This window comes from Cryptomeria japonica, chromosome 10 (genome assembly GCF_030272615.1).
Source record: "Cryptomeria japonica chromosome 10, Sugi_1.0, whole genome shotgun sequence".
Classification (NCBI taxonomy): domain Eukaryota; kingdom Viridiplantae; phylum Streptophyta; class Pinopsida; order Cupressales; family Cupressaceae; genus Cryptomeria; species Cryptomeria japonica.
In genome coordinates this window covers 234,868,033-234,879,731 of record NC_081414.1, presented here as the reverse complement: position 1 = coordinate 234,879,731, position 11,699 = coordinate 234,868,033, and the positions used below count along the sequence as shown (strand labels likewise).

Here is an 11,699-nt window from a genome sequence, read left to right as displayed (position 1 = left end):
AGAGGGGTCAAAGCCTTTCATACCCTCAATGTAGGTGGAAAGATTATCCCTTTCTAGCACAAACCAAAGGACCTTGGAGCATCTTTTTTTAAATTATTATAGTTATCAGGTTCCGTCTGGATTAAATTTCTCCCCATGGTAGGCTAGGTCATGAAAACACTAGGAATATTATTAGTGATAAAAAAAGGATAATTCAAGCCTAAAAGTAGAAAAGGACAAATAGTAGTGAAGTTTAGAAAGGTATTCCTCTTGCCTAAAATAATAGGCAATCTCCCCATTCTGTAATGATTATAGCAAGAAAGGGAAAAAACCATTATTAGAATGGCCCAGTCCTAAAATCTTTACACCACATTTGTGCTTATGTCATCCTGGATGGCGACATGAACATTAGCAATACGAATATTATAGCATTGAAATAAAATTATATCAAAAATTGCATAGATGTCATAAATACATTTATCTAAAAGATGTGAGAGATATAAAGCAGGACTAAGGTTTGAGGCTAACAAAGATGATTTCCTAAGTGTTCTAAAATGTTGTGATGTGAGTTCCAAGGTATTGCATGAATATGGATGAATCTAAGATAAGATTTGAGTTTGATACATGTTTTCATTGGGATTTCATACCAATTAATTGAAGTAATAAAAGAAAGGCTTTGTGGGGTTCATGGGATGACACAATAGGGTTGTACTAAATATGTTGAACATGATTTGGACTTATGCACTGAAATAAATTGGGTCCAAGCCACTTAGTGGATTATGATGGAGTTGCATTAAATATTTTGAACCATAGTGAATATTTGGGCCAAATATTAGATGTGCTACCTTGAAGACAATTATTAGATTTGAGTGTTCAAGCGAAGTTGTTGGATTTTCTAGGGGCTTAGACAAGCCGTGATGAGAAGAGAATTATTTGTCAAACCTATATAATGTGAGACAAATGTATTGTTGTGTTAATTGCAAATAAAGATAGTTTGTAGATGCTTACTCATCTTAAATTATAAATTTAATATTGATGTCTCTAGATATATCTAATAAGTAAATGTATTTAAGATATTTATAATAATCACTATTATCTCTTATTGATTATGATTGACAAATGTGTAAAATATTCATTATTAATTTATTTTTCTAAATTGATACAAAATTTTATATCATATCTTGACATTCTTTCATTAATTTTATATATTCGTTGGTCAAATTGCAAGACAAGGGAGATGGACCCTAATTATTACACCTCGGTGACTATCATCTCTTATTGGCGATCACATGCTCCCTCCCTAACCATTGACTTCTGTAGATTATACCATTATACACAGTCATGCTCTCCAAATCTACACTATTTTACTACATAATTAGATGGACGTAATACTGAAATAGTATAAATGTCAATATTGCATTTCACTGTACACGTCAACATTTCCTTTTACAGGCAGACAGGCGCACGCTGCAGACCAAACGGTGAACTAATCAATAAGACTTAAAAAAAAATGATGATCGTTACATCGAAAGATTCCTCTCGCCCCAATAATTCATGTGTAGCCCGTGGATCTAATTCTCTATGTATTCCTCTCCGAACTCCATTTATGTGCACAAAAAACTGTTTTTTCAATTGAGGGAAACAGATAAAGATTTTGAGTCATGGGCAATAGAGATATCTCTGTAGAAGAGATCGTTATTGAGTTTAAGTTACTTCAACGAAGCCCAAAATCCTAAGCCTTCGATTTCGACCCTGCGACCTTCCTGATTTGGTCGCCTGAGATGGGGAAGACTCCAGTAGGCAACAGAGAGGAGCTTGTGAAAGCAGTATTAGCAGAATTGTTATGGACTTTCTTGTTTGTGTTTTCAGGGCTTGGATCTGCCATAACAATGGGTTAGAATCTTCAACTTCATCTCATTTTATATTTTATATTTCTGCTATTTAAGAAAATTGGGGTTTAAATGATAATAAGTTTTATTTGCTGGGTTGGAGTCTATTTCAATTGATGAAGCATGAGGTCACAAGGTCAAGTTTCCTTCAACTCATGTGATATCGAAAGATCTGTTGAATGAAAATCACCTTAAAAAGTTTATCCAATGCACTACAACAGTGTTGTATATAAGAAAGAGAAACAGTTTATAGGGGTTCCAGTCTAAAAAAATTTCTCTGTTGCAGAGAAGCTGCCGGTGGAAGAGCCGTCGGCAACAGGCTCAAGAGTAGTGGCCTTGGTCTTGATCCACACTTTTCTACTGTTTGCATTGATTTCAGCGGCTTTTAACATCTCAGGAGCACACCTAAACCCGTTGGTCACATTGGGCTTAGCGATGTTCGGGCACATCACCATCTTCAGGTCGCTTCTCTACGGGATTGCACAGTTCCTGGGCGCGGGAATCGCCTGCTACTTTCTTGTTTTTCTCACCGGCTACCTGGTAAGCAGATCAAAATCTTTTTCTGCTAAAAAAGTCCATAACTTTGTAGGAAAGAGTTCATATTAGTCGTGTTTTTTTCTTGGTGTTGGTTTTTATGTCGTACGAAGGTAACACCTGCGCAAGCAATGGTGTTGGGCGTGAGAGTGTTCACAATTGGGAGCTTTTATGAATCCTCTTCGCTCTTTTGGACTCGGCTTGCCCAGCGGAAAGCGCAAGGAGCACTCAGAAGGTCCTCTCATGGCCGGCAGCCTGGATGATTTTATTTCAGTTATTTGAGGAAGATAAAAATCAATTAGAGGGCCATCTTCTTTGTCAAATTTAATAGGAGGAGGTCCAAACATGGAAAAGAGTATGAAGACAAATTAAGAATGTAATTTTTCTGTTGTCTGGTAAAAGTCATTAAAATCTTTTATTCATTCATTCACTATTATCAATCAAGTGTTTTTCTATACCAGCAATCTCCCTCAAAGTGAAATGAGTCTGGTAGGGTTTGACAAGTTCAATTGTTCAATAATTGAGAGAACATAATTATGTAAGTCACACAATTGTTAAATAATTGGAAGAACATAATTAATCTTTTTTTGAAATAATTCATTCACTTATTTGTCACGCCAGTCAAACTTGATTCAAGTATTATAAGTTTAAAATGATAGTTAGGAATTTTGTCTTTATTTTTTATCAAAATTAATATTGAATGTTTGACATTGATAATTTTTATTTTGGATAATCTATATTTTTAGTCTATCAATTGTCAATCTCTCAAAAAATAGGAAAGTAAGGTGTGTGAAAACTTCCTACACCAATCTATTGAGGAAAGATTGTGCAAGTTTTGAAACCCTTAAATAATTACTATGAAGAGGATGCATACTACAGGAAATATAAAACATCAATGGAGATAAATGTTCACAACACAAGGTCTATACGAGAACCCTTTAGGAGAAAACCCCCACTCTATAGACATGCACAATGTATTATAATAAACAATTTGTATACATACACTTAGAGCAAGTTTCTTCTAAGAGTACACAAGTGTTGAATTCTAGAATAATTCGGGTACTACAATAGTACTAGAAATAATCTCAATAGAATATCAAACCCATAACCTATATTATAGAGTTAATTTACATGCACTTAGAACAAGTTTCTTCCAAGAGTACACAAGTGTTGAATTCTAGAATAATTCTGGTAATATAAGAGTCCTTCAAATAATATCAATAGAATATCAATCCCAAAACCTATATTTATAGAGTTTATAAATGCAAGTAAGGAAGCTCTTAAAGAATATGCTTAGAAAAGGCCATATGACATAATCTCCAACATTGTATGTATGCAAAACTTCACATTGCTTGCACAACACCTCCTTGCATGCAGCATGCAAAGAACAAGTTGTAAAGCACGTGCACATGCAAAACACAACTCACACTTATCACAACAACTTTACATTTTCAAATTTATCATTGAGTTGAGTTAACTTCAACAAATGAGGCCCATAAAATGACATCATTAGATACACATACATAATTACAAAGGAAAATAAATAAATAATCATGCTAGGAATTATTAAAGGTTGAGACACTATATTTCTAATACAATAATTTTAAAGCTTTATGGATTGTCAAGTTTGCATCATTTTAAAAGAGAGCTGATATTGGCTTCCAGAGTAACTAAAATGATTGGCATAAGTTGTGGGTTGAATTCAATTTTCAAGGTACAACTAAGCAATCTTTGAATTGAGCACAATGTCAAGCTTTCTAAATGAGTTTCATAACTCTTCAAAGTGTTACCAATGAAGTCTAGCACTTTTGTTGTCAAAGAATTTTTAAAAAATGAATATATTAAGGGAGGTGCCAATGCCTATCAATCCTTTTTGAAATATATAGTCACTTTGACTGTGATAAACTAAAAGTCGACTTATATCTTTCACGAAACAAAATTTTCTCTTCAACATGTTGTTCTTGTGTCTAAATAACCATTCATTGAATATATATATATACCTTCCTATATTTTCATAGCTTAATTTGTTTAATCTTATCGAAATGTAAATAATGCTTATTATGTTAATCTATTCCTAATTTTATATATTTTTTGTCTTTAAATATTTTTAAAACTATCATGCTCATAAATACATGGTAGAAACATTTAAGTGCTTTACCCAAAACATTTTTTTAGATTTTTGTGGAGGATAAACATTTACAATGAAAATCAACAATACTAATAGTAACTTATCTCTTTAATAAAAAAATTATATTATAATAACATAATATTATAAGGTACAATTACATTTGATAAAAAAATTTATAACAAATATTATTTCCCTAGCTTTTATCTTTTCTTTGAGAATTATTTTTAAGACTTGCATTTCCAACTTGTAAAAAATAATGAATTTATTATTAAAAATTAGACATCAATTTAAAATTTCACATTTAGGATTAAGCCATCACGTAACAATTCATTCTAGTAACTTAATTTGATGAAAAAATCTAAATTGTATTAAATTGATTATCTTAAGTTACAATTTCAACACTCTAGATATTGTTAAATCCTTAATGATTGAATCATCAATAAGCTCAATGAACTATAATTGCACCATTTAATTTTCTAGCTAATTTATTATCCTAACTTCTAGAGTTGAACTAGAATTATTAATTAGAACAAGAATTATTAATCAAAACTAGAATTATTAAACATTCAAAAAAATTCTTAAGATTTCTTTTTGGTCTCCCATCTTTGTGCACTTACCTTGTAATTAATATTAAATTATTATTAAGATATGATTATATTATTATGTTTTAATATATTATTAATTTTTATATTACCAAATTAGTATTATTATATTTTTATTTTATATTCTTTTTTATCCTTATCGAAAAAAAAAGTGGACTTTATATAAGGATACTTTCAATCCTCCATAATTAATGATATTAGACTAAGATAATTACGAAGTTAACTCCTTGTGATCGAGATAGAAAAATTGATGAGGTGAAAATGAAGATATGATTAATTTTAAGACATGAAAGAGAAAAAAAAATTGAAAATTTAATTAACATTAAATAAATCAAAATTAGTTAATTGAATGCCTAAAAGAAAAAATGAATAAAACTAAGTTAAAAAATAATAATAAAATATTTATTTATTTTTACATAATATAATATATCTTAAACATCATAAACCATTAGTATATTATTTGTTAGTTACTACCAAGAGAGAATACTTATGCATTCATTAAATTCTATTTTTAGATTAAAAAAAATAATATTAAAATATGCATGTTGAATACCAAGAACACAGCGAAAGTGAGACCCTTTGCATAACACGGTTGCATCTGCACCAAAGTTGTATGAGAGATGCATTAATTAGTTGGTTTTGATGTTTTTTACAAGTCCCACACAAAAACTTTTAATTTGACCATACTCCATGAATCGACAAGAAATCCACCCACAAGTTAGGTAGGTTATTAATATTAATATTTATTTCATTACATAGAGTATAAAAAAGCTTTAAAAAATGCTAAGACACAATTTAATTTAGTTTAATTTAAAAAAAAATTACTTAAAATTATTTTATTTTTTGAAAAATATTTTATTTATAAAAGATTATATAGGAAGAAGTTTAGATTATTTTATTTACTTAAAGAATTATCATATACAGAAAATTATACATCTTTAGTTTATTATTATTAATATATTATATAATTGGTATAGATATTTTAAACACTTCTAAAAAAAAATGTAAAGAGATATCAATTTCAATCTATTTTATTTTATTTGAAACTATTTTATTTACTAATATTATTTTACAAAATATAAAAAATATTTTTTCTATAGATCTATTAATATTTTTTAGATTTTTGTTGATAAATTTTTAACTATGAAACAATAGATTCATTTTTAAAATTTTATTTTTATTTATTTTCAATATTTTTGATTAATTATATAATTTAAAAAATTGTATTTATACATTTATTTACAAATTATAGTTTAATTTTAAAAATTAATTTCTATTTTTTCTTTCTTTTCTTTTCTATTTTTAATTATTATATTCATATTAAATATTAACATTTTGATGTCTTAATGGTTGTCAAATTGAAGGTAAAAAAATAAAAGCCTTATGTTAGCATATGAATTCACACCTTTACACTCCACCTTTGCTACCATTGTACAATGATTTCTTTCCTCATTAATTCATGTATAGGTTAACAAGGTAATTACCACACTTTTATTATGTTTTTTTGCTTTAGGGTTTAGAGTAAGGAAGGCTTAACAATTAATCACGTAATATTAATTACTTAATGATATTATATTATGTGAAGTTTGTTGTATAAACAACTTTCAAAAGTAGATATAGTTATTTTTCCAAAAAAAAATGTTAAATTTAAATTAAATTTTTAAAATAAAATAATTAAATATAGTTACCCATTTGGTGACCTTCTTGTGTTGTTCCAAGGTTCGGGCCCTTGTCAAATACCTATATCATCTTAATAGAAAATAACTACTATTTTTTTTTCTTTTGGATGATGCAAGATCATTTTTACCTTATGACTCTACTACATCAAACATCTATGGAATATTTTAGCGTGGATGGTAAAACCATCATTTTGACATGAAGAACAAACCACAAACTACCCGTCTATCAAGTTAGATACCTTTATAACTTCTGCATTGTTTCTTCTAGTACTTTTAGACTCTTGTTGCATATAAATCATCTTCCTCTACCAAGTTGTCATATTTCTCTTTTCACAACTCCTTGTGGACTTAGATCCACTTCTAGTGGTCCTCCTCCACTAAATTATATTATGTCTCTTCTCATTGCTTGTCAAAGCGTCCATTACACTACACATAAACCATTAAAAGTAGGAATCAAGTTAATGAAATAAAAAATTCCCATAGGTGCTCCATTCTTCTCTATGTAACATATATACGTATATTTTCTCCTTCCCTCAAACATTATTATTTGTTCTCCAAAAAAAGATATGACATACATCTCTCTCTCTCTCTCTCTCTCTCTCTCTCTCTCTCTCTCTCTCTCTCTCTCTCTCTCTCTCTCTCTCTCTCTCTCTCTCTCTCTCTCTCTCTCATACACACACACACACACACACATACACATCAATTATGGTATTTTCTAGTTACTTTTGAAACTACTATATTAATTAAAACCAATAAGACCATCATTTATGGGGATCCCAAAGATCTCCATTTTTTCTACAAATTCATCTCTAACATGTAGTTTTGTTTTATTTCTAAAACATCTTGGTCCACCTCTTGTGAATATATATTCCTCTTTGGTGTCTAGTCTTTGAACTCTTCTTCTCTCCCATTGTAATCTTCAATATTTTTCCTTTCTTTAAGGTAACACAACAAAACATCTTCATCATTCATCATATTCGTCATCATCCCAATTATTATCTTCATCTTTGGACCACTAATGTATCCCCTCTCTTTCAAACTCTTTGCAAATCACATTTAAGGGTATTGGACTTCTAATATTTTCTTCAACTCATCAAGGGATTTACTTTTGTTCTAGAAACCCTATTCCTTAAATTATACAAGGTTCTATGTCTTTCCTTATTGAAAATTACTTCTACTCAAAAGTGAATATTTAATCTATTTTTTTCCCTTCTTACAACCCTTCAATTCCTTTTCTAGATTTTTATTTTTATTTACTTTTGTACTATTGCATACCTTAAACTACTCCAATATCATTCACAATTTCTCCAAGTCAAACTCTTTTTTTGTAGCTTCTCTTGATAGTATTGTATTTGCTTAGATACATTTGTATTTTTCTTATTTCTTCTTCCAACTAGGTTGTCTTCTTTCCCACATCATGAAAAAGATCTATTTTTTCATTCATATTCATAGACATAGTTGCCCTCTAAATTATTCAAAACTCTTCTCACAAATTTTCTACTTCTATCATCTTAGGATGTTACATGATACCAAATTGATATAAGCACTTTCTCTTAAAATATGTTTTGGACTCCAAAAACTACCTTGTTTTTTAGAATTGCCACCAAATATGAATAATTTCAAAATAGTAGAAAATAGAGAAGTATCATATCAATTGAGACCAAGTAAAAATAAAAATAAAAATTTTCATTTATTAACTTGGACTTTTAAAATAATAATTTAAATGCAATATATGAGTATATATACAATAGAACATCACAAACAATATAAATGCAATATATAAGAATATTTACAATAGAAAATCACAATACTGCCAAGGGTTAAAAGGCCATGTAAATAAAATTTCTATAATGATGCGCAATTTATATCATGTCCTTATTTTCTTGAGAGAATCTCCTATTTGGGCCAAATCTAAAATCCCTCGAACTAGATATCAAAATTAAGTTCCCATCAAATGATAAGAATAAGAAGGCCAATATAGATGTTCTTGTGGTTAACTTTGGTTGGCAATAATACTTTTGTTGAGTTTTATCCCTCTTGTGATCCTACTTTGTGTTTGATTCATATAATTTTAAGGGTTAAAGGGGTTTCCTTTAAATAAGTGATTCTTTATTTAGCTGGGAAGTGGGATAGTCCTAATGCTTCCCTTGTTTCTATTAAATGTGTGGCTAAAAAAGGAAAGGGTGTGTCAATTAAAATTTATTGTTAAGGTAGTGTTCAGAAGGGTGTTAGTAAAGCCATGAATACCCCATTTTTCTACATGAGGAAGATCATAGTGTTGAATTTTATGAAAAGGTTGAGATTAGAAACTTTGATATTTATCAAGAAAATGTCTTCAATCTAGCAGCCTAAAGGGAAAGAGTGATTCCAATTTTGTCAGTTAGAAGACTAGAAATAAGTTTAATTTATCCTCTAATGCAAACTTATCTATTAAGAAGGGTAAATGAAAGGTCAAAGTGTAGCTAATCTTGGTTTCTCAAGCTAATTTAAATTTAATAAAACAAGAGATCAACTTGATTAAGGGTTTGGTGAGCCAATTTATCAAGCACAACAAGGACACTAATTCTAGAATCAATGTCCTTAGCATGAATATTAATGATATAAAACAACATACTTATTGCAAGGAATCCTTGTGAATCAAGTAAATTGGATAAGATTTTTAATAAAATGGTTTTAGTGGAGAATCATTTGGACTAAGAAAATGGGGAGAAAAAGAAACAATAAGATGGGCTAAACAACCCGATCCCCATAAGAAAAGTCATTGTTAAAATTAGTGTTGCTAGCATAACTATTATGTTGGAGCATTTGAAAAGAGAGAAGGAATACTTGAGTGTGAAAACTCAAGTAGTAAAAAATGGATCCTCAAGGAAAGCCAAGGAAGCCTTATCAAGAGAAGAAGAGAATGAATTGGTTAATTGAATCATTGAAATTCTTGCAAAAATCTAATAGGAAGTGATAGAAACATTAATTGGACATAGAACCCCTTAATTTGTGTATGCATGGTATTTTTTTCTTTATATTTTTTTGGCTACTAGGTGTAATTTATGAAAATTTAGCTATAACGGTAAGGCTAGCCTTGCCTTTTGGTTATTTCTTGATGTTTTCATCACGTTATCTTTCTATAAGAGAACACTGCCAAATACAATTAAAAACCTGCAATTTACATGATCCAAAATATGTAGCCACTTTTTTTATTCAAGAAACACACACTCACATATATCCCCTTCTAATCTAACAAAAAGCATTGATATTTATAACTTCAAATGCCCACCAAAAGTATAAAACTCCTATTTTGAATCCCCACTCTAAAAAAACATGTGATAGCACTCATTTCTCTAATCCCACAAAGACTTGGTAGTTATAAATAATTGCTAAAATTAATAAATATAATTACTGTTGGTGTAAATTATGTCTCATAATTATACTTTACTTAAGTTGACTTAGGGTAATGCAATTCATAGTAATTTGGGTATGAGACACTTAGGGAAGTGTGCACATAGAGAAGTTGTTTGTAGGAGAAATTCCACCTTTTGTGGTCTTATCTTGTTACATTCCACCTTCAGTGGGTGATCAACCTCTTGTGGAATACTTTATTATTTCTCCTACCTACTCTCACCTACCCTTGTTTCTCATTGAGCCACATGTCATGATTGTGTGCTCTCACAACCTTACCTTTATAAGCAGACTCATTTACATTGTATGTAATAAATTCAATTCAATCAATCAACTAGTCAACTTTAGTTGATAGGAATACAAGTTATTTTTGTCACATATTTTGTTCTATCTTGTTTATGTTATCAATTGGACTCTAGATCTTGGCAAATTCTCACAATAACCCCTAAATTCTCAACAAATAGAGTAATACAAAAAGAAACATTAAGGGAGTCCCTAACTTAGTGGTGAATCATTTTACATTAGAAAATGTAGAAATTATGTGGGAGGAACTACTTAAACTATTAGAAGCTAATATCATTATTATTCACTTTGTGTAGCATGAATTATATAACCCTCTTAGTCAAATGATTATCTTGTCTCCATTTCTTGTTGGGAAGTGTTAGTGTAGGTTTTTTTATATTTATTTGCCCTACACATTATTAAGCATACAAGTAGGATGGTTTATATGAGGACGCGTGGCATAGTCCTACATTTACATGTGACATTCATACCCACATTTGGGTTGTTGAATGTCACACCCTCTTTTGGACTCATTTGCCACCTCTCCATAACCATTTGTTTGTCCCTACCTGAGTTGATTTGCCACATGTTTTGCATTTTCCAAGTAGGAACAACTTCCACCTGATTTGGTTATTTGGGAGTTATTATTCCTCTTAAAATTATGTGTCCACATTTTTTTATATAATCAGCACTCACCTCTCCCTTATGAGCTAATTCAGAGCTAACTCGAATGAGTTCATATCATCTCAGTCAGTACAAGGAAGTGTTGATCCATATTGTATCTTTTGGAGTGTGATAATATCATTATTCTATTATTGCACCATATTTCAGCATTTCATCCTCTTTGTTGCTCTTGTGTAGAAGGTTGATCTTGGTTTTGAAGGTGATCCCGGAGATTGAGTTCATCAATGACTCTGACAAGATGGAGTCTTTCTACTCCATGCTTTTAGCATAAGATGGAGTCTTTCTACTTCATGCTTTTAGCATTTTCATTATTTATGAACATTCATTTCAGAGATATAATTTTTTAAAGGAGAATGATTTAATGATTTTGATTCAGATAGAAAATAAAATAATATTTCAAAAACTATAATTTGTTTATATCGATATGAAAATTACTTTATGATCTACAACATTTTAATAATAAATTATAATTTGTGATACATACCCATAAAAAAAAAAACATTGATTAAAAAATCCAATATAAACCTCA

The 11,699-nt window shown here is 29.8% G+C and overlaps 1 protein-coding gene across 1 annotated transcript; it reads left to right on the top strand.

Moving 5' to 3' along the window:
- The first annotated feature begins 1,599 nt into the window (after positions 1–1,599).
- LOC131077775 (probable aquaporin TIP4-3) lies at positions 1,600–2,909 on the top strand. Its single transcript, XM_058015326.2, has 3 exons — positions 1,600–1,872; positions 2,155–2,408; positions 2,516–2,909. The coding sequence occupies exons 1-3, from the start codon at positions 1,761–1,763 to the stop codon at positions 2,663–2,665; spliced, it is 516 nt and encodes a 171-aa protein (XP_057871309.1). The 5' UTR covers positions 1,600–1,760; the 3' UTR covers positions 2,666–2,909.
- Positions 2,910–11,699: the final 8,790 nt, after the last annotated feature.

Coding starts and splice junctions, on each gene's coding strand:
- LOC131077775 (XM_058015326.2), top strand. CDS start 1,761: ATGGGGAAGACTCCAGTAGGCAACAGAGAGGAGCTTGTGAAAGCAGTA. Junction 1,873..2,154: donor TGGATCTGCCATAACAATGG/GTTAGAATCTTC, acceptor TCTCTGTTGCAG/AGAAGCTGCCGGTGGAAGAG. Junction 2,409..2,515: donor TTTTTCTCACCGGCTACCTG/GTAAGCAGATCA, acceptor TGTCGTACGAAG/GTAACACCTGCGCAAGCAAT.